Here is a 19,278-nt window from a genome sequence, read left to right as displayed (position 1 = left end):
AGGGGGGGCAGTTCCCTATGGGGGGGGGCAGAGACACGCGTTGGGGGGGGACACGGGGGAGGGGGAAACGAGGGGGAGAGAGGAGCCCCGCCCCCCAGGAGACTTTACAGCCACACAAAACTCCCACCACCGGCGAGTGACCAATGGGGCGGCGAGAAGGTTGTGGCGTCACGGGTCGCTGGGCAGAACACGAGGGGGGTGAGATGCTGCCGCGGGGACTGCCGGGATCGTGGCGGCTCCGCGGCGGGTGGGGCCGCGCCGCAGCGGGAGGAAGGGGGGTGCCGGGTCCCATCTCGGGTCCCTCCGCGGGTCCCTCCGCAGGTCCTCGCCGCCATGTTCTTCACGTGTGGCCCCAACGAGGCCATGGTGGTGTCGGGTGAGTTGGGGTCCCCCCCGGGTCCCCTCCCGGGTCCCCCCCTCGTCGGGTTCCTGGGTGTCCCGTCCCCCCCCGGACACCTTGGTCTCCCCCGGGCTCCTGGGTGTCGTCCCCCTACGGGGTCCTGGGTGTCGTGTCCCCCCCCCCCCTCCCCGGGGTCCTGGGTGTCCCCTGTCCCCCCCCCCCCCGCCGGACACCTGTGTCCCCACTTACTTCTGTGTCCCCACAGGTTTCTGTCGCAGCCCCCCCGTGATGGTGGCCGGGGGGCGGGTGCTGGTGGTGCCGTGTCTGCAGCAGATCCAACGGTGAGGGGACACGCCGGGGGGGGGGGACACGACGACACGGTGGGGACAGGGTGGTGACACGGGGGGGGGTGGTGTGACACGGGAACTGGGGGGGGGGGGGTGTAAGGGCAGGCGGGAGATGAGGGGTGACACGAGAGGGAATATGGGGGACAGGAGGGGACATAGGGTGACACCGGGGTGTCACCCGTCCTCCCCCAGGATCTCCCTGAACACCCTGACCCTCAACGTGCGCAGTGAGAAGGTGTACACCCGCCATGGCGTCCCCATCTCCGTCACCGGTATCGCCCAGGTAACCCCCCACCCCCGTGTCACCGCCGTGTCACCCCCACCCCCGTGTCACCCCCGTGTCACCCCCACCCCCGTGTCCCTACAGCTGCCACCACCCCTCCCCAGGAGGGACCGGTGCAGCCCCTTTTAAGAGGTGCAGTGGTGGGCCCCACCCTGTGTGTGGGGAGGGGGGGGTCCTCTTAAAACGGCTTTGTCATGCCACAGTGTGAGGGTGGGTACCCTTAAAAGGGTTCTTTGGTGGTCCCTACCAGTCCCCTTAAAAGGGGCTTGATCCAATGATGTTCCTCTAGTGCTACTTGTGTATTGGGAGAGGTGTGCTTAAAAGGGGATTGTTATGGTGGGGCCTACCACCCTTTTAAAGGGGTAGCATCACTTAAAAACATCACCATAGACCCCATTCTAAGGGGTGATATCTCTTTAAAAAACACCAGTGGGGGGGTGCGCTCTCTGGGAGGAGCAACAGTGGCTTAAAAGGGGTCTGTCACGGTGGACCCCTCCTCTCCCGCCTTCAAACTCCTGCTGGAAGGGAGGGGCCAGCATTCTCTTAAAAGAGCATTGTTATGGGGCCCCCTATAAATCGTCTATAAAGGGTAGAAGCCTCTTGAAAGGCTCTTGTCATGGTGGACCCCCCCCAATATCTGGGTAGGGTGTGGTATGCTTTTAAAATGGCTCTGTTACAGTCGATTCGTGTTCTTCTTGTTCTTAAAAGGGTCATGCTGCGGCGGTGGGCCCCCGGGGATACGTGCGGGGGGCGCGGGCGAGCGTGCGAGGCGCGCGTGTGCGAGGCTCGGTGTTTCCCCGGGGGGGGGGAGCAGGTGAAGATCCAGGGGCAGAACAAGGAGATGCTGGCGGCCGCCTGCCAGATGTTCCTGGGCAAGTCGGAGAGCGAGATCGCCCAGATCGCCCTCGAGACCCTCGAGGGCCACCAGCGTGCCATCATGGCCCACATGACCGTGGAGGTGAGGGGAGGGTGGGGCCGGCCACGCCCCTTGGGGCCAGCCACGCCCCTTGGGGCCAGCCATGCCCCTTTCACAAAGGCCCACATGCTCTTGGAAGCCCTGTTTCCTTACAGGCCCCACCCCCCCGCTGCCGGCCCCACCCCCCCGCTGCCGGCCCCACCCCCCCGCTGCCGGCCCCACCCCCCGCTGCCGGCCCGCCCCCGCTGCCGGCCCCGCCCGCCCACTGTCAGAAGCCCCGCCCGCCCACTGTCAGAAGCCCCGCCCGCCCACTGTCAGAAGCCCCGCCCGCCCACTGTCAGAAGCCCCGCCCACTGTCAGAAGCCCCGCCCCCAGAGGCCCCACCCCTTTGTTAAAGCTCCTCCCCATGGAAACCCCACCCCTAGGTGGAAGCCCCACCCAAGACACACCCCTTCTAGAGGCCACACCCCCTCAATGGGCTCTGCCCCGGGCCCAAGATCTACCCTGCTGACCCCACCCTCTTTGGGAGGCCACGCCCCCGCGGCCCCACCCACTTTAAGCCCCGCCCCCAATGCCCCGCCCATCCAGGAGATCTACAAGGACCGGCAGAAGTTCTCGGAGCAGGTTTTCAACGTGGCCTCGTCCGACCTCGTCAACATGGGGATCAGCGTGGTCAGCTACACCTTGAAGGACATCCACGATGACCAGGTGGCACCAGGGGAGGGACAGAGAGGGGACACGGTGGGGACAGGGGTGTCAACGTGGTCAGGTCCGCTCTGAAGGACGTCCACGATGACCAGGTGGCACCAGGGGAGGGACAGAGAGGGGACACGGTGGGGACAGGGGTGTCAACGTGGTCAGGTCCGCTCTGAAGGACGTCCACGATGACCAGGTGGCACCAGGAGAGGGACAGAGAGGGGACACGGTGGGGACAGGGGTGTCAAGGTGGTCAGGTCCGCTCTGAAGGATGTCCACGATGACCAGGTGGCACCAGGGGAGGGACAGAGAGGGGACACGGTGGGGACAGGGGTGTCAACGTGGTCAGGTCCGCTCTGAAGGACATCCACGATGACCAGGTGGCACCAGGAGAGGGACAGAGAGGGGACACGGTGGGGACAGGGGTGTCAACGTGGTCAGGTCCGCTCTGAAGGACGTCCACGATGACCAGGTGGCACCAGGAGAGGGACAGAGAGGGGACACGGTGGGGACAGGGGTGTCAGCATGGTCAGGTCCGCTCTGAAGGACGTCCACGATGACCAGGTGGCACCAGGGGAGGGACAGAGAGGGGACACGGTGGGGACAGGGGTGTCAACGTGGTCAGGTCCGCTCTGAAGGACGTCCACGATGACCAGGTGGCACCAGGGGAGGGACAGAGAGGGGACACGGTGGGGACAGGGGTGTCAACGTGGTCAGGTCCGCTCTGAAGGACGTCCACGATGACCAGGTGGCACCAGGGGAGGGACAGAGAGGGGACACGGTGGGGACAGGGGTGTCAAGGTGGTCAGGTCCGCTCTGAAGGACGTCCACGATGACCAGGTGGCACCAGGAGAGGGACAGAGAGGGGACACCTGTGCAGGGTGGGGCTGCTTGCCGGGGCAGGGACGGTCGGAGCAGAGGACAGACGGGGTGGGACGAGGGGTGTGACGGTGTCCCCGTGTCCCCGTCCCCAGGACTACCTGCACTCGCTGGGGAAGGGCCGCACGGCGCAGGTCCAGCGCGACGCCCGCGTCGGGGAGGCCGAGGCCAAGCGGGACGCTGGCATCCGCGTGAGCTTGTCACCTCTGTCACCCCTGGGGTCCCCCCGTGTCCCGCGTGTGCCTCCTGTTTCCTCGCTGAGGTCTCTAGAACCCCCCCAATGTGCCAGTGTCCCCCCCATGCGTCCCCAATGTCACCAGGTTGTCCCCAATGTCACCAGGTTGTCTCCAAGGGATCCCCCCCAATGTGCCAGTGTCCCCCCCATGTGTCCCCAATGTCACCAGGTTGTCCCCAATGTCACCAGGTTGTCTCCAAGGGATCCCCCCCAATGTGCCAGTGTCCCCCCCATGTGTCCCCAATGTCACCAGGTTGTCCCCAATGTCACCAGGTTGTGTCCAAGGGATCCCCCCCAATGTGTCCCCAACGTCACCAGGTTGTCCCCAATGTCACCAGGTTGTCTCCAAGGGATCCCCCTCAATGTGCCAGTGTCCCCTCTCTGTGTCCCCAATGTCACCAGGTTGTCTCCAAGGGATCCCCTCCAATGTGCCAGTGTCCCCCCACGTGTCCCCAATGTCACCAGGTTGTCCCCAATGTCACTAGGTTGTCTCCAAGGGATCCCCCCCAATGTGCCAGTGTCTCCCCATGTGTCCCCAATGTCACCAGGTTGTCCCCAATGTCACCAGGTTGTCTCCAAGGGATCCCCCAATGTGCCAGTGTCTCCCCATGTGTCCCCAATGTCACCAGGTTGTCCCCAATGTCACCAGGTTGTCTCCAAGGGATCCCCCAATGTGCCAGTGTCCCCCCCACGTGTCCCCAATGTCACCAGGTTGTCCCCAATGTCACCAGGTTGTGTCCAAGGGATCCCCCCCAATGTGCCAGTGTCTCCCCATGTGTCCCCAGTGTCACCAGGTTGTCCCCAATGTCACCAGGTTGTGTCCAAGGGATCCCCCTCCATGTGTCCCCAGTGTCACCAGGTTGTTCCCAATGTCACCAGGTTGTCTCCAAAGGATCCCCCTCAATGTGCCAGTGTCCCCTCTCTGTGTCCCCAATGTCACCAGGTTGTCCCCAATGTCACTAGGTTGTCTCCAAGGGATCCCCCAATGTGCCAGTGTCCCCCCCATGTGTCCCCAATGTCACCAGGTTGTCTCCAAGGTCCCCATATGTCTCCACATCCCCCACCAATGTCCCTGCCCCCCCGTGTCCCCCCAACCCCCAGTATCCCCATTTTCCTGGTGTCCCCATGTCCCCCTGTCCCCAGTGTCCCCCTAACCAGCGCTGTTCCCCCATGTCCCCCAGTGTCCCCACACCTCTCCAGTCCCACAGCGTCACCACGACCCCGACCCCCAGCATCCCCCATCCCCCTGCACGATCTCCCCACGCCCCCTCCATCCCACAGCATCCCCACGGCCCTCTGCGTCCCCCGCGTCCCCGATGTCCCCCGCGTCCCCGATGTCCCCCGCGTCCCCGATGTCCCCCACGTCCCCGTGTCCCCGCAGGAGGCGCGGGCACGCCAGGAGCAGGTCTCGGCGCAGCTGCTGAGCGAGACGGCGATGGCGCAGGCCCAGCGCGACTTCCAGGTGCAGCAGGCGCTGTGCGACGCTGCCGTCAGCGCCCGCAAGGCCCAGGCCGACCTGGCCTACCAGCTCCAGGTACGTTGGGTGCCGGGGTCCTCCCCCACCCGGATGCCGGGGTCCCCTCCCCAAGAGACCTGGGTCCCCTCTGCACACCCCTCTGGATGCCAGGGTCCCCTCCCCTGGATGCCTGGGTCCTTCCCCCCGATGCCGGGGTCCGTCCCCCCTGGATGCCAGGGTCCCCTCCCCTGGATGCCTGGGTCCCCCCCCCCCTGATGCCTGGGTCCCCTCCCCAAGACACCTGGGTCCCCTCTGCACACCCCCCTGGATGCCTGGGTCGTCCCCCCCCAATAGCTGGGTCCCCCCTGGATGCCTGGGTCCCCTCTGCACACCCCCCTGGATACCTGGGTCACCCCCAGATGCCTGGGTCCCCTCCCCAAGAGACCTGGGTCCCCTCTGCAGACCCCTGGATGCCTGGGGCCCCCGCAGATGCCCGGGTCCCCTTGCTGGGATGCCTGGACCCCCCCCCAGGATATCTGGGACCCACCACACACACCTGGGATCCTCCCTGGCATGGCCCTGGATGCCTGGGTCCCCTTTGCATGCCCCCCTGGATGTCTGTGTCACCCCCCAGATGCCTGGGTCCCCTCCCCAAGAGACCTGGGTCCCCTCTGCACACCCCCCCAGATGCCTGGGTGTCCCCAGCACCTTGCCCCCCCCCAAAAAAAAACACTGGGTCCCTCCTAACATCTGGGATACCTGGGTTCTCCCATCCACCTGGGTCCCCCCGCTATCCGCCCGGGTGCCGGCACAGGGCTGAGGGGTGCCGTGGGTGCAGGTGGCGAGGACGAAGCAGCAGATCGAGGAGGAGCGGGCGCAGGTGCTGGTGGTGGAGCGGGCGCAGCAGGCGCAGCTGCAGGAGCATGAGATCGGCCGCCGCGAGCGCGAGCTGGAGGCCACCGTCCGCAAACCCGCCGAGGCCGAGCGCTACCGCCTCGAGCGCCTGGCCGAGGCCCAGCGGTGAGCCCTGCCCCCAGGTGGTGGACCCCACTTTCTTGGGTGAAGCCATGCCCCTTTAAATGGAGAGCCCCACTCCTGCCTACCAAGTTACACCTCCAGTTGGTGGGCCCCACTGCCATGGGTGAAGCCATGCCCCTTTAAAAGGGGAGCCCTGCCTCCATCTACCAAGCCACACCCCCAGGTGGTGGGCCCCACTACCTTGGGTGAAGCCCTGCCCCTTTAAAAGGGGAGCCCCGCCCCATCTATGAAGCCACACCCCCAGGTGGTGGGCCCCACTACCTTGGGTGAAGCCATGCCCTTTTAAAAGGGGAACCCCGCTTTTATCTACTAAGCCACACCCCCAGGTGGTGGGCCCCACCGTTTTGGTTGAAATCACGACCCTTTAAGGAAAGTCAAGCCACTTTAAAGGCGAGTTTTGGCCCCAGCTGGTGGGCCTCACTGCACTGAAGTTGTGCCCCTTTAAGAGACACGTTGCCCTTTTAAAGGGGAACTCTGCACCTTCTACCAAGCCACACCTCCAGCTGGTGGGCCCCACCACCTGTGGTGAAGCCCTGCCTCCTTTAAGGGAAGTGAGGCCCCCTTTAAAGGGGTGTGTTGCCCCCAGCTGGTGAGGCCCAGGGAGGTGGTGCCCTTTTGAAGGGGAGCCCCGCCCCCTTCTGGTAAGCCACACCCCCACGTAGTGGACCCTACCAGCTGAAGTCATGGCCCATTTAAAGGAAGCCTGCCCCTTTTAAAAGGGAGTGCTGCTGCTTTATAGGCCATGCCCCCATGGAACACGCTCCTGCTGTGGCCACACCCCTTTTAAGGAAAGCCAGCCCCCTTTGGCGAGAGGCCACGCCCCCATTCCGACAGACCACGCCCACATACCTGGGGGGTCACTTAGCCACACCCTCACTGGGAGGCCCCACCCCTTCAATGAGCCACGCCCCCCGAGGCTCCGCCTCCTGAAGCCCCGCCCCTCCACAGGTCGCAGATGATGATGCAGGCGGAGGCTGAGGCCGAGGCCATGAAGGTGAGAGCGGGGGGGACCCCGGGGTCCGGGCGGGGGTGACAGGGGACCCAGGTGCCCAGGGGACCCTGGCGTCCGGGTGGGGAGGGTGACAGGGGACCCTGGGGTCTGGGCAGGGGGTGACAGGGGACCCAGGTGTCCCGGGGACCCCAACATCAGGGCAGAGAGTGACAGGGGACCCTGGGGTCCGGGTGGGGGGTGACAGGGGACCCCAGCATCCGGGGGACCCCAACGTCTGGGCAGAGGGTGACAGGGGACCCTGGGGTCCGGGTGGGGGGTGACAGGGGACCCCAGCATCCGGGGGACCCCAACGTCTGGGCAGAGGGTGACAGGGGACCCTGGGGTCTGGGCAGGGGGTGACAGGGGACCCAGGAGTCCAGGGGACCCCAACATCTGGGCAGAGGGTGACAGGGGACCCTGGGGTCTGCGTGGTGGGTGACAGGGGACCCAGGTGTCCCGGGGACCCCAACATCAGGGCAGAGGGTGACAAGGGACCCTGGGGTCCGGGTGGGGGGTGACAGGGGACCCAGGCACCCAGGGGACCCCGGTGTCCGGGTGGGGAGGGTGACAGGGGACCCTGGGGTCCGGGCAGGGGGTGACAGGGGACCACAGCATCCGGGGGACCCCAACGTCTGGGCAGAGGGTGACAGGGGACCCTGGGGTCCGGGTGGGGGGTGACAGGGGACCCAAGAGTCCAGGGGACCCCAGCATCTGGGCAAGGGGTGACAGGGGACCCTGGGGTCTGCGTGGTGGGTGACAGGGGACCCAGGAGTCCAGGGGACCCCAACATCTGGGCAGAGGGTGACAGGGGACCCTGGGGTCCGGGTGGGGGGTGACAGGGGACCCAGGTGCCCAGGGGACCCTGGCGTCCGGGTGGGGAGGGTGACAGGGGACCCTGGGGTCCGGGCAGGGGGTGACAGGGGACCACAGCATCCGGGGGACCCCAACGTCTGGGCAGAGGGTGACAGGGGACTCTGGTGTCCGGGCAGGGGGTGACAGGGGACCCAGGAGTCCAGGGGACCCCAGCATCTGGGCAGGGGGTGACAGGGGACCCAGGTGTCCAGGGACCCTGGCGTCCGGGTGGGGAGGGTGACAAGGGACCCTGGGGTCCGGGTGGGGGTGACAGGGGACCCAGGCATCCAGGGGACCCCGGTGTCCGGGCAGGGGGGGTGACAGGGAACCCCGGGGTCTGGGCGGGGGTGACAGGGGACCCAGGTGTCCGGGCAGGGGGGTGACAGGGGACAGGGGCCCCAGTTACTGGGGTGAGGGGACCCTACGAGGAGGCATAAAGGCATGGGGGGTCCCTACATCTGGGGACCCAGGCATCCCGGGGGGAGGGTGCGGAGCCCTAGGGTGGGGGACCCAGGCATCGGGGGGACGTCACGCAGGTGACGGGGGCGGCACGGGCCGCGGCGGTGGGCGCCCGGGCGCGGGCGGGGGCGGCGCAGACAGCGGCGAAGGCGGAGGCGTTCGGGCAGTACCAGGAGGCCGCCATTGTCGACATGGTGCTGCGACGGCTCCCCCAGGTATTTTGGGGGTTCCCCCCTATAGGCTTGGGGTCCCTTTTATAGGGTAAGGGCGATTTGAGGGGTCCTGGGAGGGTTGGGGGTCCCTTGGGTGGGATTTGGGGTCCCTATGGAGCAGCCGGGGGTCTCAACGGGGTGTTTCAGGGGTCCCCGTGGGGTATTTTAGGGTTACGTGAGATACTTTGGGGTTCTCTCTATGGTTTTGGGGTCCCTCCTATGGGGTGGGAGTGGTTTGGGGGGTCCCAAGGGGTATTTAGGGGTCCTTGGGGGATTTGGGGTCGCAGGGGGCGTATTTTGGGGTCTTCAGATGGTATTTAGGGCTCCCTGTGGGGTATTTAGGGGTCCCTGGGAGATTTGGGGTCCCGATGGGGTATTTTGGGGTCTTAAGGGAGTATTTAGGGGCTCCCGTGGGGTATTTTGGGGTTCCCTGATGAATTTGGCATCCCTTTTATGGGGTTGGTGCAGTTTGGGGGAGTCCCGGGGGGGATCTGGGGGTCCCTGGCGGGGATTTGGGGTCTTCATGGGATATTTTGGGGTCCCATGGGGTATTTGCCCCCCCATGGATTCGGGGTCCCTCCTATGGTGTGGGAGCAATTTGGGGTGGCCCAGGGGATGTTTTAGGGGTCCCCATGGGGTCCTCATGCACATTTTGGGGTCTCCCCTTGGAATGGGTGGTTTTGGGGGAGCCCGGGAGGATTTGGGGATCCCCAGGGGTATTTTGGGGTCCCCCGCCTTGAGTGAGGGAGGTTTGGTGGGTCCTGGGGGCAGACTGGGGTCCTCCTGGAGAATTTGGGGGGGCTTGAGGGTATTTTGGGGTGCCTCTATGGAACGGGTGCAGTCTGGGAGGAATTTGGGGGACAAAGAGGCATTTTTGGGGTGAAAGATGGAGATTTTGGGACAGGTAAGTAGGCGGGGGGATTTGGGGGGCTAGAGGCAGGTTTTGGGGTGAAAAAAGGGGTTTGGGAGCAGGTGAGATGGTGAGTAGGTGGATTTGGGGTACCGTATTTGGGGGTACCATATTTGGGGGTGGATTTTGAGGTGAAACATGGGGATTTCAGGCAGTGGGGGGATTTGGGGGTGCCACCGGCAGATTTTTGGGGTGACATCTGGAGATTTGAGGGGTGCCATGGGCAGATTTTGGGGTGAAACGGCGTGATTTTGGAACGAGCGGCGGTGGGGGTGAGATTTGGGGTGATTTTGGGGTGAAAAACCGTTGTTTTTTGGGGGGGCCAGGTGGCGGAGGCGGTGGCGCAGCCGCTGCTGGGGACGCGACGAGTGACGTTGGTGGCCGGCGGCTCCGGTGACATCGGGGTGTCGCGGCTTCCCGGGGAGATCCTGGACGTCGTCACCCGCCTGCCCGCTGCCGTCGAGGCCCTCACGGGTGTCAGCGTCACCCAGGTCCGCCCGGACATGTGGGTCCTTTGGGGGACGGGGGTGTCACACGTGGGTCCCAAGTGTGGGGACACCAGGACATGTGGGTCCCGAGGAGGGGGGCGGGGGGGGACGGGGACACAGGGACAACACAGGACACCTGGGTCCCCTCCTCAGTCCCCACTTTGTCCCCACAGGCCACCCAGAAGAAGTCCGAATGCCAGGCCTGAGACGGTGTCACCGTGTCCCCAAAGTGCCACCACGCCCCAGTGCCACCCTGCCTGCGAGGTGCCACCGCCCCCCTGGAGCCCGTGTCCCCGTGGTGCCACCAACCCCGGAGCCCCTGTGTTGCCAAAGTGCCACCACCTCCCAGTGATACCGTGTCCCCATGGTGCCACCACCCCCCCTGGAGCCTCTGTGTCACCAAAGTGCCACCACCCCGCAATGCTACCGTGTCCCCATGGTGCTACCGTGTCCCCGTGGTGCCACCACATGCTGGTGCCACCGTGTTCCCAAAGTGCCACCAAGCCCCCGAGGCACCATCACCCCATGGTGCTATCATGTCCCCGAAGTGTCACCAACCCCAGGTGCCACCATCCCCTCCCACCACCCCGCCGGGGCTGGCATGTCCCCATGGTGGGGGACGTGTCACTTTGTCCCCAAATCATTAAAGTTGCTGCGTCTGCACGGGGCAGACCTGGGTCCCTCAGTGCAGGTCGGTGGGGTGGAGAGTTTGGGGACACCAGAAAGGACACGGGTGGCCCCAAAAGGGACAGTGGAGGGACCTCATGGCAGGGGGACACGAGGCCCCAAGAGGTGACCCGGAGGGGACCTGCTGGGGACAGGGACACAGGAGGGTCCGTCCGCCCGTTCCACCCCCCCTCAAGGACATGGGAACCCTCATGGGACAGTGTGACACCAGGTAGGGGACGTGGGGGACACCCCAGGTGACACAGGGACTACAGCAGACCCCAAAGGGGACATTGGGGGGGGGGACACGGACATGGTGACAGGGGACCCCCCCCTCCAGAGGGACCTTACAGGGGACAGAAAGGACCTGGGGGGGGAGCTGCAGGAGACCCCGAGGACAGGGGGACACTAAAAGGGGACACAGCAACCCCCATGGGGACACCTGGGGGGAGGACACACAGGTGGGAGCCCCCCCCCATGGGGACCTGGAGGGGACAAGGGGACCCTAAAAGGGCAAAGGGACCTGGAAGGGACCCCAAGGACATGGGGGGGGGACGACCCCAAAGTGGACCTGGAGGACCCCCAGGAGGGACACGGGGACAGGAAGGGGACAAGGGACACGGTGGTGGCTTTACATCCCGGGTTTATTCCTCGCCCGGGGGCGGCTTTTCAATATGAAAAAAAAAAAAGAAAAAAAAAAAAAAGAGGGGGGGGTGGGGGAGAAAAAAAAAAAGCTTAAAAAGGGGAAAAATGAACCAAAACAGGATGGATTTGGGGGGAGAGGGGACATGGAGGGGACAGGAGAGTCCCCGGCCAGGGACACGGGGGACAGGGCCACCCGGGAGCCCCCTGCAGCTGGAGTGCTGGTTTTGGGTGGAAAAAGGGGCGAATTGGTGCTCAGGGGCTGCAATAATTTAGTGGTGATGTCACCCCCGGCGGTGGGGGACATGGGGACAAAGGGGGTGACACAGAGGGGACGGTGGCTCTGCAGTGACAGGGGCCTTCTGGTGACTGTGACAACGGAGAGGGGACGGGGACTCTGGGGACAACGACGGTGGTGAAGGACGGCGACGCTCCGAGGACTCTGGTGACGATGATGAAGGACGAGGGCTCTGTGAGGATGAGGACTCTCCGGTGAGGATGATGAAGGACGAGGGCTCTGCGAGGACGAGGACTCTCTGGTGACGATGACGATGGTGAAGGACGAGGGCTCTTCGGTGACCGTGATGAAGGACTGGGATTCTCTGGTAACGATGATGAAGAACTCTGGTGACCATGATGAAGGACGAAGACTCTGGTACCGGTGACACCGGTGAAGACTGAAGGCTCTCCAAAGACAATGAGAAGGGCTTTGGGCTCTCTGAAGATGATGATGACGAAGGCCAAGGGTTCTCCAGTGACAACGGTGAAGGCTGAGGGCTCTGAGGACATCCGTGATGAAGGCCAAGAGCCTTCTGGTGACGACGGTGGAGGCCAAGAGCTTTTCGGTGACGATGACAAAGGGCGAGGGCTTCCTGGTGACAACAGTGAAGGACAACAGCTCTCCGAGGATGATGACGAAGGCCACGAGATCTCCAAGGACCACAGTGAAGGACAAGGGCTCTCTGAAGACGGTGACAAAGGCCGAGGGCTCTCCAAGGACGATGGTGATGGCCAAGTGCTCTCCGGTGACAACACTGAAGACCAAGGGCTCTCTGAGGACGCCGACGAAGGCCAAGGACAATGATGACGACCAAGGGCTCTCAGAGGACACCGATGAAGGCTGAGGACGATGATGAAGGACAAGGACTCTCCAAGGACGATGACGCTGAAGGCCGAGGGCTCTCCAAGGACAACGGTGAAGGACGAGGGCTCTCCGAAGACGACGACGGCGAAGGACGAGGGCTCTCCGAGGACGATGACGATGGCAGTGAAGGATAAGGGCTCTCTTGGGACGACGACGAGGGCCGTCCCTCAGGCCTCCTCTTCGGCCTCTTCACCGAAGTCCTCCTCCTCCTCGGCGGTGGCATCCTGGTACTGCTGGTACTCCGAGACGAGGTCGTTCATGTTGCTCTCGGCTTCGGTGAACTCCATCTCATCCATGCCTTCGCCCGTGTACCAGTGGAGGAAGGCCTTGCGCCGGAACATGGCCGTGAACTGCTCCGAGATACGCTTGAAGAGCTCCTGGATGGCCGTGCTGTTGCCGATGAAGGTGACGGCCATCTTGAGGCCACGCGGCGGGATGTCACACACGGCCGTCTTCACGTTGTTGGGGATCCACTCGACGAAGTAAGAGCTGTTCTTGTTCTGGACGTTGAGCATCTGCTCGTCCACCTCCTTCATGGACATGCGACCTCGGAAGACGGCGGCCACCGTGAGGTAACGGCCGTGACGGGGATCGCAGGCGGCCATCATGTTTTTGGCGTCGAAGACCTGCTGGGTGAGCTCGGGGACGGTGAGGGCGCGGTACTGCTGGCTGCCGCGTGACGTCAAGGGGGCGAAGCCGGGCATGAAGAAGTGGAGACGCGGGAAGGGCACCATGTTGACGGCCAACTTGCGGAGATCGGCGTTGAGTTGACCGGGGAAACGCAGGCAGGTGGTGACGCCGCTCATGGTGGCCGAGACGAGGTGGTTGAGGTCACCGTAGGTGGGGGTGGTCAGCTTCAGGGTGCGGAAGCAGATGTCGTAGAGGGCTTCGTTATCGATGCAGTAGGTCTCGTCCGTGTTCTCCACCAGCTGGTGGACGGACAGGGTGGCGTTGTAGGGTTCCACCACCGTGTCCGACACCTTGGGGGATGGGACGACGCTGAAGGTGTTCATGATGCGGTCGGGGTATTCCTCACGGATCTTGGAGATCAGGAGGGTCCCCATGCCGGAGCCGGTGCCACCGCCCAGCGAGTGGGTCAACTGGAAGCCCTGCAGACAGTCGCAGCTCTCCGCCTCCTTCCTCACCACGTCCAGGACCGAGTCCACCAGTTCGGCCCCCTCCGTGTAGTGGCCCTTGGCCCAGTTGTTGCCCGCGCCGCTCTGGCCTGGGGTGGGGACATGGTGGAGACATCATGGAGGGGCTCCCTGGGGGAAGCTGAGGTCTTTGGGGACTTGGGTTGCTCCATTTGGAGACCTTCAGGCCAACCTCGAGGACCTTGGGGATCTCCCATCCCTCCTCGGGGACCTTCAGCCTCCTTGGGGACCTTCATCACCTTGGAAACCTTGATCCCACCCTTGTGGACCTCCATCAACCTCCTTGGGGATGTCCATCCAACCCCTGGGGACCCTGAGCTCCTTGGAGACCTCCATCACCCTCCTTGGGGACCCCCAGCCCACGCATGGGGACTTTATGCTCCTTGGGGACCTTCATTACTCTTCCTGCCCATCTCCAGCTCACCCTTGAGCTCCCTGAGGACCTTCAGCACACCCATGGGGACCCCGAGTTCTTTGGGGAACTCCCTCCCACCCTCAAGAACCTTGAGGACCTCCATCACCCTTGTTGTGTATCTCAACCTGACCCTTGGTGACCCTGGGGACCTCTATCATCGTCCTTCAAGATCCCCAGGCCACTCTTGAGGACCCTCCCATCACTCTCCTCCATCTCCATGCCACCCTTGGGCACCCTGAGCACCTCAGGGACCTCTGTCCAACCCCTGGTGGAACTCCAGTCCACACTCGAGCTCCTTGGGGACCACCATCCCTCTTCTTGGGGACCTCCAGCTGGCCCTTCGAAATCTTTAAGCTCCTTGGGGACCTCCATTACCTTCCTTGGGGACCCCAAACACCTTGGAGACCTTTTGTTCCCCCTTCTTGGGGACCTCCATCCCACCCTTGGGTAGCTTAAGCTCCTCGTGGACCTTCACCATGCACCCATAGGCACCCTCAGCTCTTCAGAAATGCTTGTCTCCCAGGGGACCCTCATCCCCCTGATTTGGGGACCCCAACCCCTTTGGGAACCCCAATAACCCTCCCAGAACCAACGTGGGGGCAGCTCTGGGGACATAAAAGAAGACCCTGGCCACCAAGAAGAGGACAACAGGGACTTGCCACCCCACTGTGACAAGTACCTGAGAGCCACCAAGGAGGGATGTGTCACTCCACTGGGAAAGGGAAGCCAGGGGCCACCACCGGGATCCCATGGGCCACCATGGTGGGGACAGGGGGGACCCACCACCCTATGGTGATGGTCACTGAGGGGCCACCACCAGGAGCCTCCTAGCCACCACATGAAGAAAAATGCCACCCTGCCATGATGGGAACCCCTGGGTCACCTAGAGGGACATGGGGGGGGACACAGGGGACCCCACGGGACACCGGACGACGCAGGGACTCACCAAAGACGAAGTTGTCCGGCCGGAAGATCTGCCCAAAGGGTCCCGAGCGCACCGAGTCCATGGTGCCCGGCTCCAGGTCCACCAAGATGGCCCTTGGCACGTACTTACCCCCTGGGGACATCGCCGTGTCACCGGGGGGGGGGGGTGATGGTGACAACACAGTGTCACCTCCTCATCCCCAAACCCCCCAAGAAACCACCCCAAAACCCGAGGAGGTGGAGGGAGGGTGTGAAGGGTGGAATGGGTGAGCTGAGCGTGTCAGGTCTCAGGTGAAGAGGAATGGGGACATGGGTGGGGGGTGATGGGGACAGAGGGGTGACACCGGGGGGGGGGGTGGTGACGGGGTGACACCGTACCGGTGGCTTCATTGTAGTAGACGCTGATGCGGTCGAGCTGGAGGTCGCTGTCGCCGTGGTAAGTGCCGGTGGGGTCGATGCCGTGTTCGTCACTGATCACCTCCCAAAACTGGGGACAGGGGGTGGGGTCAGAAAGGCTCCGCCCCCCCCTCGCCCCCCCCGGACCCCCTGAGTTGGGGTGGGGCAGCCCAGATGCCTGGGTGCCCCCTTGGGGTTTCAGGGTGGGTGGGGCCAGTCTTGGGGTGGGAGTGGTCTGTACAGGGGGTGGAGCTTGGTATGGGGGGGTCCCTCCAAAGGGGCGGAGCCTTGATGAGGAGGTGAGGCCTCATTGGAAGTCCCAACCCTGGGGGCTGAGCCTTGAAAGGGCATGGAATCTTATTGGAGGAGGCAGCCCAGGGGGTGGAGACTGCAAGAAGGGGGTGTGGTCTCACTGGAGGAGTGAGTCCTAGAGGAAGGCCAACCCCGGGGGTGGAGCCAACCCCAGGAGCACCAATCCTGGGGCGCAGGACCTGCCCAGGGGGGAGGAGCCAACCCAGGGGGCTAGGTCAGTTTCCAAGGGGTGGGGGCCGCCCACAAAGGGGCGGAGCCTAACCACCCGCAGGGGCGGGGCCAAGCATGGGCATAACCACACCCCCCCCCAAAAAACGGGCAGGCGGGAACCGGAAACGGCGTTTGAATTGCGGAGGCGCTTCCAAAAACGTTTAATTTCAGAAAGACCCCAAATTTGCCTTTTACCCCCCCAAAAATACCCATTCCCTTCTGTCAAAAAAACCCCAAAACAAACAAACAAAAAAACCCCCGGATTTCCCAAAATTTCCATTTTTCTCTCCCCCCAAAAAAATCTGCCCATGGGGGAGGGGCGGCTGGGAACAAAGGGTGGGGGAGGGGCGGGCACTCTGGGGACCCCAACCCCTCCCCCCCAAGGTCATGGTGGGGAAGGGGGGGGACGACAGGGCCACGCCCTGCAGTGAAAACAGGCCAAAACACCACAATTTGGGGCTGAAGGTGGGAGAAATGGGTTAAAAAATGCCGATTTGGGTTAAAAATCATCATTCTGGAGCCTGGAAACCTGCATTTACGGGCGGTGAAAACCTGCTATTTCTGGAGTTCTGCGATGTTAATTTTTCTTCACAATAAATCCCGTTTCAGGGCAGAAAAAGAGCATTTTGTGACTAAAAAAAAAGTAATTCTGGGCTGAAAAGTCCATTTTGGGGAAAAAAAAAGAACCAATTCTGGGGCTAAAAATTCTCTGGTTTGGTGCTGAAACGTGCTTTTTAAGAACAAAAAGCCTCTATGTTGGTGCTGCAGAAAAATAGTAATTCTGCAGTAGGATGATCCCGTTTTGAGGCTAAAAATCGCTATTAGTGGGTCTAAAAACACCATTCCGGAGCAGAAAAACGCTTTTTTGCTGCCAAAAAGCCTCTTTTTAGACATTTTGGAGAACAAAGATCCTATTCTGGGGCTGAAAACCTCCATTTTGGGGGCTGAAAACTCCATTTGGAGAAACAAAGATCCTATTCTCAGGCTGAAAACGTCCATTTTGAGACCAAAATCGCCATTTGGGTGGGGAAACTCCAATTTTGGTACCAAAAAAATTCTTTTGGGGGCTGAAAAAACTCTTTAGGGGTGGGAAAATCCTATTATGCAGAAAAAAAACCTATTCCAGCATAGTAAAAGCCTATTCTGGGGCCAAAACCATTCATTTTGGGACTGAAATTGCCACTGTGCAGCAAAAAATCCCTATTTTGGGGTCAAAAAAAATGAGGAAAACCCCTTAATTTGAGGAAGAAAAATGGCATTTGGGAGCACAAAGATCCTATTCTTGAGCTGCAGACCTCCATTTTGGGGCTGGAAACCTCCCATTTTGGGGGCCGAAAACCCCTATTTTAGCTGTGAAAAAAATCCACTTGCAACTAAAAAAAATCCTATTTTGGGCTGAAAAGCTCTTTTTGGGTCCTCAAAACCCCATTTTGGGGCTGAAAAAAAGACATGCGGGGGCTGAAAATGACAATTCAGGGAACAAAGATCTTACTCTGAGGCTGAAAACCTCCATTTTGGGGCTGGAAAACCCTTCTAGAGGCAGAAAGCCACATTTTTGGGATTAAAAAAATCTGGTTTCGAGGTAAAAAATCCTAATTTAGGTCTAAAAACCTGTCTCAAGGCCAGAAAGTCTGTTGGGGGGGGTAAAATCCCCCATTTTAGGGCTGAAAACTCCCATTTCAGGGAACAAAGCTCTTATTCCGAGACTGAAAATCTCCATCTTGGGGCCGGAAATCCCCATTGAGGGCAAAACTCTTTATTTTGGGGCTTAAAAACCTTTATTTTTTTACCCCCAAACCCTATTTTATGTCTGGAAAAGAAAACCCCTATTTTGGGGCATAAAGATCCCATTTTCGGGGAGAAAAACTTTCATTTTGGGGCCACAAGCCTCTCACGAGAGGAGGCACGCCCCTATTTTGGGGCTGAAAAAGCTCATTTTGGGCTCCAAAACCCTTGCTTTTAGGGCGGAAAATCCCCATTTTGGGGCCGAACACGCTGTGGGCGGCACGCCCCGATTTGGAGACAGAAATCTTTATTTTAGGGTAGAAAACCCCCCCCCCCCATTTTGACAGTGGAAAGCGCCTGTTTTGTAGGCAAAATAACTAATCAGAGGATGTAAAACCCTTTTTTGGGACAAAAATCGCCATTCTGGTGCTGAACACGCCGGAGCAACGAGACGCCGCGGTTTTGAGCTAAAAAAAGAACATTTTTAGGCTTTAAAATACCGCTTGGAGAAGGAGAAGGGGTGTGTGAAAGCCCTTATTTTAAGGGGAAACCCCCCATTTTAGAGCTAATCCTCTCATTTTATGGCCGAAAATCCCCTCATCAAGGCAAAAAAATAGCCATTTTAGGGCCGAACGGTGTGAAAGGGGATTTAGATAACGGGAAAAAAATTATTTTCTGGTTAAAAGGGCTATTTTGGGGCTGAAAAGCCGCATTCCGGGACCGCTGCCCTCAGGCGCGGCGGGAAACCGCCATTTTGGGGCCGCGTGAGAAGAAGGGGGGGAGGGGCGGGGCGCCCCCATTTTGAGGCCGGAAACCTCCATTTTGGGGCCGAACCGCTTCATTTTGAGGCTGAATCCCCCTTATTTCGGGGCCGCGCTTTTCATTTCAGGCCCTTAGCGGACGGGAAAGGCACGATTTTGGGCTGAAATCGCCCCGATTCGGGTCCGCCTTTGTCTGCGCGCGAGGGGGGAGGGGCTTCTTAAAAGGGGCCGCGCCGCGGTGGGAGGGATGATGGCGGGGGTCCACCCTCCCCGGCCCAACGCTGCCCGCCCGCTGTTCACCTTGGCCCCGATCTGGTTGCCGCACTGGCCCGCCTGGATGTGGACGATCTCCCTCATGGTGGCGGCGCGGGTCGGGCTGGGCGCGGTGAAGGTGCCGGAGCGGTGGGCCCCACCCGGTCTTGATGGGCGATACGGTGGCGCGGCCCCTTTAAGACGGGAGCGCTGTTGCAAGCGCGGCGGCGGCGACAATGGCGGCTCCCGCGGCCCCGCGGCGCCTCATATAGACAAAGCGGCGGCGGCCGGCCCCGCGCTCCCATTGGACGGCGCCGCCCGCTCGCCGCATTCCCATTGGACGGCGCAGGAGGGAGGCCACGCCCCATCTCGCTGTTTGCACCGCCCCTTCGCTGGGGCCGCTCTGCCAACTCTCTATAGCTGGAGGTGGGCGCTCTGCGCGTGGCTCTCTATAGTAGCACCGCCCACAGCCGCGCCGCCGCTCTCGGAGGACCGTCCCCCGCTCCTCTCTATGCTCCCGGCTGGACGGACGCGTACGGCTGCCAATGGGAGCGGCTGTTGGGCGGTGACGCGGT

General features: G+C 62.0%; 2 protein-coding genes across 5 annotated transcripts; one reads left to right on the top strand and one right to left on the bottom strand.

Moving 5' to 3' along the window:
* The first annotated feature begins 260 nt into the window (after window positions 1-260).
* Window positions 261-10,765, top strand: FLOT1 (flotillin 1). Of its 4 annotated transcripts, none has more exons than XM_072848000.1 (12): window positions 261-376; window positions 606-681; window positions 916-970; window positions 1,785-1,928; window positions 2,475-2,594; window positions 3,557-3,652; window positions 5,078-5,230; window positions 5,991-6,172; window positions 7,139-7,184; window positions 8,570-8,707; window positions 9,941-10,105; window positions 10,276-10,765. In XM_072848000.1, exons 1-12 carry the CDS (start codon window positions 334-336, stop codon window positions 10,306-10,308), a joined length of 1,251 nt encoding a protein of 416 aa, XP_072704101.1. In that variant the 5' UTR covers window positions 261-333; the 3' UTR covers window positions 10,309-10,765. The 4 variants fall into 4 exon arrangements, with proteins under 4 accessions (XP_072704101.1, XP_072704100.1, XP_072704103.1 ...); XM_072847999.1 differs by having other exon boundaries at window positions 880-970; XM_072848002.1 differs by having other exon boundaries at window positions 336-376; window positions 1,679-1,928.
* A 900-nt stretch (window positions 10,766-11,665) lies between these two features.
* On the bottom strand, window positions 11,666-18,955 carry LOC140644844 (tubulin beta chain). Its single transcript, XM_072847995.1, has 4 exons — window positions 18,752-18,955; window positions 15,426-15,534; window positions 15,070-15,180; window positions 11,666-13,779 (listed from the first exon to the last, which is right to left on the bottom strand). Exons 1-4 carry the CDS (start codon window positions 18,806-18,808, stop codon window positions 12,722-12,724), a joined length of 1,335 nt encoding a protein of 444 aa, XP_072704096.1. The 5' UTR covers window positions 18,809-18,955; the 3' UTR covers window positions 11,666-12,721.
* Window positions 18,956-19,278: the final 323 nt, after the last annotated feature.

The sequence above is a fragment of the Ciconia boyciana genome, chromosome 29, assembly GCF_034638445.1.
Source record: "Ciconia boyciana chromosome 29, ASM3463844v1, whole genome shotgun sequence".
Classification (NCBI taxonomy): domain Eukaryota; kingdom Metazoa; phylum Chordata; class Aves; order Ciconiiformes; family Ciconiidae; genus Ciconia; species Ciconia boyciana.
Note: the sequence above shows the minus strand (reverse complement) of the source record. Positions and strands in the feature narration are given on the sequence as shown.